The sequence below is a fragment of the Mobula hypostoma genome, chromosome 6, assembly GCF_963921235.1.
Source record: "Mobula hypostoma chromosome 6, sMobHyp1.1, whole genome shotgun sequence".
NCBI lineage: Eukaryota > Metazoa > Chordata > Chondrichthyes > Myliobatiformes > Myliobatidae > Mobula > Mobula hypostoma.
In genome coordinates this window covers 167761024-167777493 of record NC_086102.1, presented here as the reverse complement: position 1 = coordinate 167777493, position 16470 = coordinate 167761024, and the positions used below count along the sequence as shown (strand labels likewise).

The window sequence follows — 16470 nt, the reverse complement described above, 5'->3', positions numbered from 1 at the left end:
TAGATTATATGGCAAATGTTCAACAAACTCTCCCATTTTAAAAACACTGGAGCAATTTGGATTTCTTTCAGGATACAAGGTTAATTTGTCAAAATCAGCACTGATGCTGATTAATACAGATAAAAGTAAGGTGTCTCTCCCTCCCCAGATTAAGGTTACAAATGAGGTCCTCTACTTGGGTATTAAAGTTAATACTTCCCTATCGTCGGTGGCTAAAACAAATTACTCCTTAATTTTGAAAAAAATAGAAGATATTAATAGATGGAGACAACTGCCAACATCAGTCCCAGCCTGTATATTGGTCATTAAAATAAACATCTTACCCCACATTAATTTTATCAGCTTAATGATCCCACTTGCACCTCCAGCAGGATGTTGGCAAAAACTGGACTCCTTACTACGATGCTATGTTTGGAACGGTAAACGACCCAATATAAAATGGTCAGCTCTACAATTCAAAAAGTCGGATGGGGGATTGGCATGTCCAAATTTTAAATTGTATCACTGGGCACTTGTATTAAAAAGTCTTTACTTTATACTTGGATGGAGGAGGGTAAAGTTTCATCATGGAAAAATATAGAACAAGAACTAATAGCACCAATAAGGTTGAAGGACTTTCTCCTTACAGGTATGTCTACCAAAAAATCTGATTTGTATTACGGTCCCATTTTAACCTATATGATACAAGTGTTTAGAGCAGCAGAAAAGTTCCTAAAATTTAAAAGTGTATGGTGCAAATCATCTCCATTGTGGAACAATAATCATCTTCTATCTGGGGGGAAACCATTCACAAACAGAACTTGGGAGGATAAAGGTATTGCTACTCTTCAAGTTATTAATGGGGCAAGTACTATCCTTAGTTTTCAAGAACTGGTATCTTGATATAATATTGATCAACACTCTCTTTTCTTCTACTTCAGAGTAAGATCAGCTTGTAACGCCTATGGGGTTCCGTGGGGGTCAGATTTAAAGGACCATCCCATTTTAAGTTGGATACAGAGTGCTCCAGGACAGATAGTGTCATATATCTATGATGAATTAAACTCCCAGAAATATATGCCCACATCAGGAATGAAAAGGACATACTGTATCTGAATTAGGACAAGACTTAGACTGGGATGCGATTTGGGATAATGCTGCCAGTGCTTCAAAAAACCCAAATCATCGGTATTTACACTTGAAATTTTGTCATAGAGCATATTTAACACCGAGAATTAGACATCAAATGGGGCTGGTTCCTGACACATATTGCTCATTTTGCCCATTTTGCCCCCACAGAACCGTTGGCTCTTTTATACATGTTGTATGGGAATGTCCAGGGTTTTTTGGTTTGTGGGGGAAGGTTATCAGTACTCTTACAGAACTAACGGTGGTACAATTACCAATTGACCCCGCTGTACATCTTCTAAATGATGACTCCTACCTTTCTCTTACGGAAAAAACACGCAAAACCTGGCTGGCAGGCCTGACTGCAGCTAAGAAGATTGTGGTCTAGCGTTGGAAACCACCCCATGATATTTCAAATACTCACTGGCTTTGGAGCTTTTTGGACATTTCTTACCTGGAACTTTCATCAGCAAGAGTAGATGATGCACAACCAAATACAATCTTACTGTGGAAAAATTTGATATCTTTAAGAGATCGTTTGTTAAAATAGGAATGCTTTGTCTGTGTATGTACTACTATTCAGTTGGTTGGTGGAGGGGAGAGGGATGGGGAGAGAGGGGTGGAGAAGGGGGTGGGGATGAGGAAGAGGATGAGGGGTGGGGGGGATGGTGATGAAGGTTGGGGGGGTGGCTGGGTTAAACAGTCAAAATGTAATCGGCAACTGGTTGTATTGAATGTAATTTGTTGGTGTTGCAATAAAAAATTAGTGATAAAAAATTGAACAACATATATGCTAAAATATATCCTGATTCAAATTCAGTTACAAGAGTTTCATTGAATTGCCATGATATTCCTAAATAGGCACAAGGAGATTAAAAACCTTCAACATCACCAGGAAGGAATCCAGGCAGGTCTCTGGATAATCAGATAATCAGCTTTCTACAATAGGAATCAACTATTGTTCTGCATTATTCATTTCCAATATAGAGAGTAGATGAAACCCAAGACCCATCACCATCTGGTTTTATGATGTAGTGTCTCCCTATGTAGTAAAATGGGCCACCTACCCCTTGAGTTTAAGATATTTACTTTAACTCCTCTCATATGCCTTCTCTCTATGTTCATGATTTCAAAATGAATTGTCTGCTGCATTTGAAACTTTTGTTTTATTAAGGGTAATTTATTTGTAATAATTTATTTCTTATGCTTTTTTATTTAACAAGAAACTGTAGAACAATTGTAATGTTATGTCCTTTTTTGATTTTCTGGCACTTCTAGGGAGAAGGAAGATCAGAGAAACCGGATGTTGAAAATAATAAGTGAACAAATGAGAGAGGAAGCACGAGATGAAACAGACCGCATTAAGAAAGCAGCAGCAGAAAAGGAGGCTGCAAGAGAGATGGAAATAAAGAAAAAAGTAGAAAAATTAGTGGCAGATGTGAAGGCAATTGAAGAACACAGAATTATGACGGTAAAATACTTGCATGTTTTGCTGTTTCTTGTGCATCTTATTTTCCCTATTTATTATGTGGTAGATAATTTCAGCTTGGACATTCAAAATAGGCAGTAGCATGTTTATCTATTGTATGCCATATCTGATCCAAGTAGAAATAAAATTAGAGGTAGCGCATACAATAGATAAAAATGCTACTGCCCATTTTGGACGTCCAAGTTGAAATTATCTGCATTTGGTTCATGGTTAAAGTCATGTTATAAATAGGGAAAATAAAATTTTATTACGTTGGCCTCCCCATCATCAAGAACATCTTCAAAAGGCAGTACCTCAAGAAGATGCATCCATCATTAAGGAACCTCTCCATTTAGAACGTGCTCTCTTCTCATTACTACCATCAGGGTGGAGGTACAGGAACCTGAAGATTTCTGAACGATCCATGAACCCCCTTTTCTCTCTTTTTGCAATATTAATTTCATTTGATATATTTCTTATTCTAACTTATAGTCATTTTTGTGTATTGCACAGTACTGCTGCCACAAAGCTACAGATTTCATGACATTTGTCAGTGATAATAAACCATGTTCTGATTTTGATCCTAATACTATGGGAGTGCAATTTAACTTTAGTAGGACTTAATAATGGATAGACAGTGAACTAATCCATTATAAGTCCTACCAAAGTTAAATTGCGTAACCTCCTGCAATCTCTTTTGTTCCTGTACATTGGAGCCTCCTTACCAGGTAGTGATATAACCAGTAAGAATGCTCTCCATGACTAGACTTTGGTGACATACCAAACTCCCAAAACTCATGATTGTTTGAGACACCTTTATTAAAGAGAATGAGATGAAAGTATGGATATAGGCATCAAGGAATATAAGGGATCATTGAATAGAGGAAAGGTGCAGTCAACATTAAGGCCATTCATTTGATACACAGAATAGAGAAAATAAATTCTATATCTCTATACCTATGACTCGACTATAACTCTTCCCACAGTCACTTGTAAAAATGTTATTCCCTTTTTTCATTTCTGTTGTTTCCACTGCATCTGTTCTCAAGATGAACCTTCCAATTCTACAACATCTGAGATGTCCTTCTTTTTCAAAGAACAGGGTTTCCCTTCCACGATGATCAATGCTGCCTTCACCCCATCCTCTTGCAGCTATAATAGGGATAGGCTTCCCCTTATCCTCACCAACCACCCCGAGCCTTTGTATCAGCACATCATTCGCTATCTACAACGGGATCCTATCACTAATCTATCTCCCCAACCCCCACCAGCACTCTCTGTTTTCCATAGGTATCGCTGTCTTGACCATAAGACTAAGATATAGGAGCAGCATTAAGCCATTTGGCCTATCGAGTCTGCTCCACCATTTCATCATGGCTGATCCAATTTTCCTCTCAGCCCCAGTCTCCTGCCTTCCCCCTGTATTCCTTCATGCTCTAATCAAGAATCTATCAACCTCTGCCGTAAATATACATAAAAACCTGGCCTCCAGATCTGCCTATGGCAAAGAGTTCCACAGATCCACCACTCTTTGCCTAAAGAAATTCTTCCTCACCTCTATTCTAAAAAGATGCCTCTCTATTGTGAGGCTGTCCCCTCTGGTCTTAGACTCTCCCACCATTGGAAACAACCATCCACATCGATTCTGTCAAGGTCCTTATAACCATAAAACAGTTACAGCACGGAAACAGGCCATCTCGGCCCTTCTAGTCCGTGCTGAATGCTTACTCACACCTAGTCCTACTGACCTGCACTCAGGCCCTAACCCTCCATTCCTTTCCTGTCCATATACCTATCCAATTTTTCTTTAAATGACAATATCGAATCTGCCTCTACCACTTCTACTGGAAGCTCTTTCCACACAGCCACCACTCTCTGAGAAAAGAAGTTCCCCCTCATATTACCCCTAAACTTTTGCCCCCTAACTCTCAACTCATGTCCTCTTGTTTGAATCTCCCCTACTCTCAATGGAAAAAGCCTATCCACGTCAACTCTATCTATCCCCCTCATAATTTTAAATACCTCTATCAAGTCCCCCCTCAACCTTCTATGCTCCAAAGAATAAAGATCTAACTTGTTCAACCTTTCTCTGTAACTCAGGTACTGAAACCCAGGTAACATTCTAGTAAATCTCTGTACTCTCTCTATTTTGTTGACATTTTTCCTACAATTCGCTGACCAGAACTATACACGATACTCCAAATTTGGCCTTACCAATGCCTTGTACAATTTTAACATTACATCCTAACTCCTATACTCAATGCTCTGACTTATAAAGGCCAGCATACCAAAAGCTTTCTTCACCACCCTATCCACATGAGATTCCACTTTCAGGGAACTATGCACCATTATTCCTAGATCCCTCTGTTCTACTGCATTCTTCAATGCCCAACCATTTACCATGTATGTCCTATTTTGATTAGTCCTACCAAAATGTAGTACCTCACACTTATCAGCATTAAACTCCATCTGCCATCTTTCAGCCCACTCTTCTAACTGGCCTATATCTCTCTGCAAGCTTTGAAAACCTACTTCATGATCCACAATGCCACCTATCTTAGTATCATCTGCATACTTACTAATCCAATTTACCACCCCATCATCCAGATCATTAATGTATATGACAAACAACATTAGACCCAGTACAGATCCCTGAGGCACACCACTAGTCACCGGCCTCCAACCCGACAAACAGTTATCCACCACTACTCTTTGGCATCTCTCGTCCAGCCACTGTTGAATCCATTTTATGACTTCAATATTAATACCTAATGATTGAACCTTCCTAACTAACCTTCCATGTGGAACCTTGTCAAAGGTCTTACTGAAGTCCATATAGACAACATCCACTGCTTTACCCTCGTCAACTTTCCTAGTAACCTCTTCAAAAAATTCAATAAGATTTGTCAAACATGACCCTCCACGCACAAATCCATGTTGATTGTTCCTAATCAGACCCTGTCTATCCAGATAATTATATGTACCATCTCTAAGAATACTTTCCATTAATTTACCCACCACTGACGTCAAACTTACAGGCCGATAATTGCTAGGTTTACTCTTAGAACCCTTTTTAAACAATGGAACAACATGAGCAATACGCCAATCCTCCGGCACCATCCCCATTTCTAATGACATTTGAAATATTTCTGTCAGAGCCCCTGCTATGTCTACACTAACTTCCCTCAAGGTCCTAGGGAATATCCTGTCAGGACCCAGAGACTTATCCATTTTTATATTCCTTAAAAGCACCAGTACTTCCTCTTCTTTAATCATCATAGTTTCCATAACTTCCCTACTTGTTTCCCTTACCTTACACAATTCAATATGGTTTTTCACCATATAATAGGTTTCAATTACGTCACCTCTCATTCCTTGGAGTTCTAGTGAATACAGGCCCAGAGCCATCAAATACTCTTCATATGACAAGCCATTCAATCCTGGAATCATTTTCTTGAATCTCCTTTTAACCTTCTCTCATTTCAGCACATCCTTTCATGCACAAGGAGACATCAAGGCTTAGAGCATAGTGTTTTATTTTGAGGTAATATGACTTAATGTTTAATTCTGAGGTGATGATAATGTTGAAGCAGAGCTGTAGTCAATGAAGAGCATCCTGATGTATGCATTGTCATTGCCCAGTTGTTCCAGAGCTGAGTGAAGTGCCAATGAAATAGCATCTGTTGGCAAATTGAAGTGTTTTCAAGTCACTGCTCAGGCAGTGGAGAGCACAGAGGTGATATTTCACTTTAACTAATACAATGCTTAATGATTTTTTAATGAACGCACTTTGAAGCAAAGTAACTTAACCAGATAATGTCTGTTTAGCTGAAAGAACATGAGGAGAAGGAAAAAGAAGAAAAATTACAAGCAATTGAAACCTTTCATGCCAAATTGGAAGCAGATTATATGCATAACGAAAAGGAAAGAAAGAAAAAGCTTAAGAACCTGGAAGAAGGAAGAAACATACAATCTTTCCTCGTTGAACAAATGGTGAGTTTTATGAAATTATATATTTTATTCACGTAGGGAAGCGTCTGGTTTTACTTTCCTTTGCTCCAATCTTTATAGTCATTGAATGCCTATTTTGTGTCAGTCTTCATGGTGGAGGACACGTCTAATATGCCAAAGAAGGATGTTATGGACGAAATGGGAGGTGAGGACCTCAATAAAATCACTGTCACTAAAGAGATAGTGATGAGCAAACTAGAAGGCCTGAAGGTAGATTAGTCCCCTGGTCCTGATGGGATGCATCACAGGGTGCTGAAGAAATTGGCGGAGGTTATAGTAGACACATTGGTAATCATTTATCAAAGCTCTCTAGACTCTAGGCAGGTCCTGGAAGATTGGAGAACAGGAAATGTCATGCCACTTTTTTAAAAGATGTAGGCAAAAGACAGGTAACTATAGGCCAGTTAGCTTAACGTCTGTAGTCGGGAAAATGCTCGAAGCTGTCATTAAGGAAGAAATAGTGAAACATTTAGAAAGGAGTGGTTCCATTAGACAGACACAGCATGGATTCAGAAAGGGCAGGTCCTGTTTGACAAAACTTACTGGAGTTCTTTGAGGACATAATGAGTGCAGTGGATAAAGGGGTACAGGTGGATGTCATAGACTTGGATTTCCAGAAGGTTTCGATAAGGTGCGGCACAAGAGACTTATAAATAAGATACAGATGCATGGAGTCGGAGGAAGTGTATTGGCATGGATAGTGGATTGGTTAACTGATAGAAGGCAGTGAGTTGGTATAAATGGGTGTTTCCCCGGTTGGCAGTCAGTGGTGAGTCGGGTGCTGCAGGGGTTGGTGCTGGGCCCGCAGCTGTTTACCATTTACATTGATGATTTGGAAGAGGGGACTGAGTGTAGCATTGCAAAATTTGTTGATGACACTAAACTGAGTGGAAAAGCAAATTGTACAGAGGATGTGGAGAGTCTGCAGAGAGATATAGATAGGTTAACTGAGTGGGCCCAGGTCTAGCAGATGGAATACAACGTTGGTAAATGCGAGATCATGCACTTTGGTAGGAATAATAGAAGAGCAGATTATTATTTAAATGGTGAAAGATTGCAGCATGCTGTTGTGCAGAGGGACTTAGGAGTGCTTGTTCATGAATCGCAAAACATTGGCTTGCAGGTACAACAGGTTATTAAGAAGGCAAACGGAATGTTGGCTTTCATTGCTTGAGGGATTGAATTCAAGAGCAGGGAGGTCATGCTGCAACTATACAGGGTACTGGTGAGGCTGCACTTGGAGTACTGTGTGCAGTTCTGGTCTCTATACTTGAGGAAGGATATACTGGCTTTGGAGGCAGTGCAGAGGAGGTTCACCGGGTTGATTCCAGCAATGAAGGGGTTAACCTACGAGGAAAGATTGAGTTGCCTGGGACTGTACTCTGTGGAGTTCAGAAGAATGAGAGAGGATCTTATAGAAACATACAAAATTTTGAAAGGGATAGATAAGATAGAAGTAGGAAAGTAGTTTCCATTGGTAGATGAGACTAGAACCAGGGGACATTGCCTCAAGATTCAGGGGAGAAGATTTAGAATGGAGATGAGGAGAAACTGTTTTTCCCAGAGAGTGGTGAATCTGTGGAATTCTCTGCCCAGGGAAGCAGTTGAGGCTTCCTCTCCAAATATATTTAAGAAACAGTTAGATAGCTTTTCACATAGTAAGGGAATTAAGGGTTATGGGGAAACGACAGGTAGATGGAGCTGAGTTTATGGACAGATCAGCCATGATCTTATTGAATGGTGGAGCAGGCTCGACGGGCTGGATGGCCTACTCCTGCTCCTATTTCTTATGTTCTTATCATGTGATTCTGGATAGTGAAAACAGATCTCAATCCGATTTTTCTTTTTCCTCATTTTACGCTGACTACTGGATGTATCAGCTCCTGTTTTTACACATTGATCTTGCACAAATGTGTTCTAAATATAGTTTTGTGTGCATTTTCTGTAATAGTCAAATACATTGGGAAGTTGTACATATACTTCCTGTCATGATTCACCTAATTGAGATGTCATTTCTCGTTATATTTTGTACACATAACAACATATTGAACATGCACAGTGGGTATTATTAATATACTGAGAGTAATTAGATGAGGAAATCAGGACCTTTGTCGTTAACTAAGAATCCAAAGAACTCCGGATGCTGAAAATCTAAAAAAAAAACCTAGAAAATTCTGGAAATGTTGCAGCTTAGATGGAATTTGTGAAAAGAGAAAGATAGTTACAGGTTCATGCCAAAACCCTTTCCATCAGAATTGTGAGTTAACAATAAAGACTATTCACTCACAATGACACATCAGTGTGAAAGTATCACACAATTTCATGTATCCCTTCTTGGATGTCATTTTATGGATTTTATCCCGACTTCTCAAAATCATTTCAATTTTACTTGATGGCACTGGGCAGAGATCAAAGCATCTGTGTTCTGTTGAAGTCTGATCCATGGCCCTAGTGCTGCTCCTCAAATTGACCTGGGAGCACCTGTTTTGGAGTGCAGTCAATCCCTTTTTAAGTCTTGGGGGAAGGGGCAGGTCTCTGGAGATCCATGTATTTTTATCTGCCTCATAGAGAGAGAGAGATAACTTTAAGATGTCCCAATCGCTAATTGTAAACTTGGACGGCAACAACTGTTTGTGAACATCCAGTTTGGGCTTTAATGATTCTTAATGATACTAAACACAATCATAATCTCCTAAAGCAAGGATGACCCAATTTTGCGATTTGTATTACAACAATGTTTGATTTTACATTAGGACAATGAAAACATCCATTTAGTGAACCTAAAATGAGTGTCATTCAATGTGAAGGCAGTAGCCTTTTCACTTGTGTAAAGACTAACAAGACTAGCAGCAAAACATCAAGTACTCAAGGCATATTTTCTAGTTGAGAAGCACATCATGCAAAATCCCCTTTCTCTTTATGTTGTAAACATCAGCATGCTTCTTGCCAGCATAGTTAAAAAGAGTTCTATTTATATTTATAATAGTTACAAAAAATTGTCAACAATCTTAATTCAGTGTCAGTTGCGGCAACATTTATTAATCTACAGTTAAATATCATTCTTCCTTCACCATATGCCTGATACATAGCATAACTGAACAATGGCCTACTTCATTCCAAATCTATTGGTTTGGAGGGCTACCTTAATTCAGGTGAATATGAAGTGACAACAGAGAAAAGGAAAAAGAAATGCAGCATAATAGGGCTTTTGTTTTTAAAGAAATAGGTAACTTGATTTACCTGATTGTTTTGTCAATTAGTAATTGCCTGTAATATAGTATCCCTTGGTATTAATGATAAACACCATATTTCTTACTATTGAAAATAAATGATAACTAATCTAAGTGTTATACAAAATTTAAAATCATAAGTATTAACTTAGATACAACATACACAAAATGCTAGAGGAACTCAGCAAGCCAAGCAGCATCTATGGAAATGTGACCACTTTGTGTAATATTCTGATCCATTTGCCAAAAGCAGAATTTCCCAGCAGCTATTTTTATTCCTATCCCCTTTACTGTTTTGAAATGTCATTGGATGTCCTCCTCTTCTGCCACAATGAGACCACTCTCAGGCTGGAGGAGCAACACCTCATATTCTGCTTAGGTAGCCTTCAACCTGCTGCCATGAGCATTGATTTACCTTCTGGTAGCTTTTTTCTTCTTTTCACCTCCCCCTTCCTTTTTCTTCTGTTCCCATTCTGGCCTCTTAACTCTTCTCCTCACCTGCCTACCACCAATGTTCCCTCTAAGGTGTGCACACGTACACATCTTTTGCTATGAACGGACAAAGGAATTTAAACTGTGCATAACAGGTTGTCACCCTCTACCTCACATTTCCTTTTCCAGTTTCTGATGTGGATGATGATGACAACGTGGAGTTGGTGAAGATTTGTCTGTAGATTTGAGAACTGGCTTATTTATAGTGTTTATTGAAGAAATTATTCAGTGTGCACGTTGTTGTCACTGAGTAAAAATTGCACAGCATGAGATTTTTACGCACATTAGTCATTACAAGTTAGAGGGGACATTGCCTACCACCTCCCCCTGTTGCTCCTCTTTCTCCCATGGTCCATTCTCCTCTCTTATCACATTCTTTCTTTTCCAGCCTTTATCTTTCCCATACACCTAACTTCACCTCTTCCTTTCTAGCTTGTTCTCCTTCCCCTACCCCACCTTTTTATTCTATCATCTTCCCCTTTCCTTTCCAGTCCCAATGAAGGGACTTGGCCAGAAATGTCGACTGTTTATTAATTCCTATGGATGCTACCTGACCTGTTGCATTCCTCCAGCATTTTGTGTGTCTGTTGCTCTGGATTTCCAGCATCTGCACAATCTCTTGTGTTTGTCAACTTATGATGCAGTTTACTTACGTAAGTAGCAAAATGTAAAGTTAACATAATTGTAAACAAAATGCAAGATTAACAACTAATCAAACATGCAATAGACTTTAATTAAAAATGTTGAACACTTTAATGTATTGAAACTTAACATTTTTGCTATTATTGGCTCAAATGAGTTGATTACGAATTAACATTTAAAGAAATTGGCCCATTTGTTCTGCACTCACAACATGCTCACAATGAATTCTGCCCATCAAAGAGATGGACTTAGATAAGGAATTGTACAAGGATAGAAATAATTCAGGGAAAATATCCTTTCCAGTGTTGTTAAAATAAGCAGGCAGTTGTGAGAATGTTTTATGGATGATCAGATTAACATTGTTGTTTGAAGACTGTTTAGTCTTCAGTTTTCCCTTGCCTCTGTTAAAGAATAAATGCCCTAATTATAATCCATGCATTGTCTCAAAGTTTTGTTTTTCTTTATCCATTTCCAGGCTGAAAAGAAAGCAAAGACACTAAGTGAGCGTGCAGATGAACTGGAACATGAACAAAAAACCTTGGCTCTGCTTGAAGTGGAAAAGAAGAAATTTGAAAAGTATGCACAGGAAGTTATTAATACAGCTTCAAAAAAAGGGCAAAATGTTTATCCACTTCTTAAGGCTGCCCACCAGGGCATTGGTGGTGGGCATGGTCCTGTGTTCAAAGAAAAGGGTGGAATTAGACCAAGTTACCAAGTCCAGGATGCCTCAGGGATTCAGCTTCCAAATTATATAAGCAATACAACAGAAATGATTAAAAAGTTATATGACAACTGTGATATTGAGAAATCCAAAAAATCATTAGGGTTTATATGGTGAATGCTTTGGAAATTATAACTGACAAATTGATTGCATCATTTTTACAAGCATCTTACATTAAGTTACCAACATTAATCTCCATAATCATCTACCCAATAACCATGTACTTAAATATTTGATTGCACGTATTATGAAATTAACAATATTTGAATAGTCATGTTGTGAATTTGAGATTCAAATAAATATCAAACAATGAAACAAGTATAGAACTTTTCTACTGTCAACTAAATGATTATATTTCCACCAAAAATAAAAACCTTTGAGGTTAATTTTATTTGACATTAACCTTAACAATGGCCAAGTATAAATTGACTGCTTATGATTGTGCTAACATTGAATAGTAATAATGCTATCAGTACAAATTTTGATATTTCCTTTATCTGTTCCCTGATCTTCATAGCTAGTTAGTATTTAAATGTAAGTGCTGTGCTTTGAGATCAATGCAGATTGCACCACTCTGAACTTTGACCCATACACCAAGTACAAATATAGTGTAATTATGACTAAAGTTTAAGCAATATTTTCTACATTCAGTGTAGAGTATACTGAGCATTTTATTGAAAGTCCATTGGCTTTTACTATTAATCTGGGCCACTTCAAGATTTTATCCTCAATCTACTGTACTTGCTTGAAGATATGCAAAATAGAACTGTATCCTAGAAACAAAAATCTTGAAAAGCAAAGTGATGGGCTATACTTTCCTGTGTATGAGGAACAATGGCAGTGTTTCCACCAGCAGAGTGCAAATGAGAGTTTTTCCACATTCAGACAATTCCATAACACATAGATTTTTGTTGAAGTTTTGAAGGCATTGGTATTTAGTTCTTTGGATGTACCTTGTTATGATTTTAATGGATTTCATGTGTGTCCCTCTAAACATTCACATTTAAATTCCTGCATGATGAGAAATTCAGTTGTCTATTAAACTCAAGTTAGTATCAGAGGATGTCAGATGAAGTGTCAGGGCTATTTCTCACCCTGTCAATGAGATTTCTGTCCTCTGATTCTTGTGCTATATACTACTTAAGTAAGAGGTGGCAACATTGAGCCTTTTTCACTGAAATAAGTTCATTGTTGCTATAGGTATAAATAGAGAATATAAATGGCATTTAACTTTTTGCAACAGCAGCACAGTACAAGATCAGGACAAACACAAGTTAACTTCACTTGTACATCATTTAAATATGTGCAAAAATAAACAAACCAGACTGTAGATGACATTTCAAAAGGATTGAAGAACAAAGTTTGAATAATTTTAGATATAACCTTTCACTCTTTCCATTAGAACAGTAGATCAGAGGATGATTCTCAAATTGCATTAAACTGATAACACATCTTGCTTAATTATTTTTGACAACTAAATCATGACCAATGTTTTACTTGTTCAGCGCTGAGGCACATGATGCCTGTCCAGGAGCCCAATAACTTCAGGGTAACAACTGGTCCTGAACTTGATGGTATGGAACCCTCGAGTACTGCACCTGCTGCCAATGGTAGTAGCAAGAAGAGAGGAAAGCTAGTCAAACAAGGGCAGACTCTGCTGAACACCTGTTGATTTACCGCTCCAATGCTTGATGATTTTAATCTTGCTTGAGGCTTTAATAGGCACAGAGTAATGGAGCTGACTGTAGGTTTGTCTTTTGCTATTCGGCCTCGAAGCAGCATTTACCCCTCAGTGATGGATGCCCCAGCCATACCTGCACTCATGAGTTTAGCTGGCCGAATCCCTCAGGAGGTTGCAAAAGTGCCAGATCATTCAGTCGGTTCAAAAGAACATCCATAAAAGGGAAATTTCAGGCTGCAGTTCAGAAGTATACCTACTAGAGTATGTAGTAGTTTTGTGAGCTAGCTGCACATCATCGCCATCGGTCGCTGGCACCATCTTGCTGGTCTTTTGAAATCACTGTATTTATTAGTATCACTGTACTCAATATCAAGAGATATAGAAGTCTAGCAATTGTACAGCTAAGGGATGGAAAGGGTTTAAGATAGATTCTGTAGGCTCTCCAAAAGTGTTAAGATGGGAATACAAACCCTCGTAAGTTCTATCACAGTCATCCACTTAATCATTACCATAAATAGCTTTAGATGTCTCACTCTCACACTTACGATATCATTTGGGACTTCTGTTACAGTTGTTCAGCTGTTGCAGAACAGAATTTTCAGGAATCATGAGGGACAGTTCAAAGGAATGAGATGAAAGGCAGCACAGTTGCTTGCAAGGACGGATTGAGGTTCGGTTTTTGAAAAGGGGACAAAGGACACAAGAGCACAGCCCTTGAGGATAGGGACCATTTATAGCAACAGCTAGAATGGAGGCGGAACTTAAAGAAGAGCCTCTGAGGGAAGATGGGGTGGGGGGGGGGGAACAAGTGTATCTTTTAAACCTTTAATCAAAATCTCTCCTCAGCCTCCACCACTCCATTCATATCAGAGTACAGATGAAAAAAAAGAGGCTGTCTAACCCATAGTTTACTCTGTCAATGTTCTGGGTAAATGAATGAAACACATCAATATTCTGTTACATCTCAGAGTTAGTAAGAAAGATAGCTTCAAAAGTGTGGAGAAGATATCACTGGTCTCATATTCAGGCTGAGAAAATACACACCATAATGTTGGTGGATTATACATTTATGCAGCTCTATTTACAAATTTCAATGTCCAAGGATTCAGCTGTCATAGCCAATATTTGTTTGAAACATTAGTTAAAAGTTTAGACCATAGGAATAAAATTTAGCACAGAAATAGGCCCTTCGCCCACAATGTTGTGCCAAACCAATTAGTAATTAAACGGCCAACTAAACTAATTCTGCCTACACAATGTCCATATACTTCCATTTTCCTCACATTCATGTGCCTAAATGTCTCTTAAAAATCCTTCATGTATCTGCCTCTACCACCAGCCCAAGCAGTGCACTCCAAGCACCCACCATTCTCCGTGTAAAACTTACCCCTCATATATCATTTGAACTCATCCTCTCACACCTTAAATGCATGCCCTCTGGTATTAGGCATTTCAACTTTGGGAAAAAGATACTGTTTGCCTACTCTACCTATACCTCTCATAATCTTATAAACCTCTATCACATCTCCCCTCAGCCTCCACTGCTCCAGAGAAAGCACAAGTTTGTCCAATCTCTCACTGCAGCACATGCCTTCCAGTAGGCAGTATTCTGGTAAACCTCTCCTGCACCCTCTCCAAAGCCCTAACATCCTTCCTATAATTGGACAACTAGAACTGCAATATTCCAGTTGTGGCCTAACTATAAAGTTGCAAAATAACTTCCTGACTTTTGAACTCAGTGCCTCAACTAATATAGGCAAGCACATCATATGCCTTCTTAACCATCCTATCAACCTGTGTAGCCACTTCCAGAGAGCTATGAACTTTTGAACCCCAATACACCTCTGCTCATCAACACTGCTATGGTCCATTACAAGTGTACTGTCTCTTTACCTTAGAGCTACCAAGGTGCAACACTTCACATTTGGCCAGGTTAAACTCCCATCTGCCATTTTTCTGTCCCTTCCTGTAACTGATCTGTATCATGTTGTATTCTTTGCCCATCTTCTACGCTATCCACAACACCACCCATCTTTATATCATTTGTATACTTACTAACCCTCTTACTTTTGTAAATTCGTATTTTCCTTCTGTTCTTTTATTCCCAAAGACTATCTTCCAAAAACTGGCATTTCTAAAAAAACTGATTATTGAACATGATTTCTTTAAAGTTGAAGGGTAAGATTTATAATTAACACCATAAGTGAAAAAGTTAGTGGACAGTCTGTTGATTAATTGAACCATGTAGAGCAGTGTGTAATCTCTATTTTCATTTCTCACTGTTTGAATCACTTTGATCACAAAAAACTAACCAAACTTGCCACAATAAGACCTGATGATAAGTTAAACATCTTGCAGCAACTCACTTCCCGACTCCCAAAAGCTTTTTCATCATCTACAAGGTACAATGGAGAATCCTTCCATCATTTGATTAGGAGCAGTTTCAACCTCAGATATGAAATTCAAATTTATCGAGCTCAAGGCAAGCAATATGACTGACACATCATCCACAATTCAAAACAACTATTCCTTTTATCAATACAAAAACCATCAGACCTATATGTCAATGCTTTCCTGAGTACCTACAAAATTTGAAAACACCCACACCTAGCAGATGAACAGTGTCGGATACACAGAAACACCACCACCTGCAAGTTCCTCTTTAGGTTATATGATTATCAAAATTCACATAACAGAACAATTGCAGTGATTCAAGAAGGTAGTTCACCAACACATTCTTAAAGATAATTAGAAAGGGATAATAAATACCAAACTTCTTAGTGATGTTCACATCCTATATACAAGTCAAAAATTGTTTCTGCACTTGGACCGGGTGCCAACCGAAGTAGAACTCAGGTTTCTGTTAAGCGGTTGTTCATTTTCTTCACTAGTTAACCACTTCCGCAGCCTAGATGCCATATACTACACACTGGCAGACATGCACTTGCAGTTGATAGGTAGATCTATATTACACAGAATAAGTTACATGTTTAAAACGTAACACTGCAGCTGAAAGTTACTGCTTTATATACATTAGAGATTATCTAATATTAGCACTTGAAGCTTTTAATAATTTTATTGCAAGGTAGGATTTATCATAAATTTTACAAGTAAAATA

At 38.4% G+C, this 16470-nt stretch overlaps 1 protein-coding gene across 1 annotated transcript in view; it reads left to right on the top strand.

Moving 5' to 3' along the window:
• cfap210 (cilia and flagella associated protein 210) overlaps positions 1–12130 on the top strand; it is a 48141-nt gene extending 36011 nt beyond the window's left edge. Inside the window, exons 8-10 of the mRNA XM_063052195.1 lie at positions 2386–2578; positions 6404–6568; positions 11426–12130. Of these exons, the coding sequence (XP_062908265.1) occupies positions 2386–2578; positions 6404–6568; positions 11426–11788 (721 nt within the window). The 3' untranslated portion in view covers positions 11789–12130. The remainder of the gene's footprint in view (positions 1–2385; positions 2579–6403; positions 6569–11425) is intronic.
• Positions 12131–16470: the final 4340 nt, after the last annotated feature.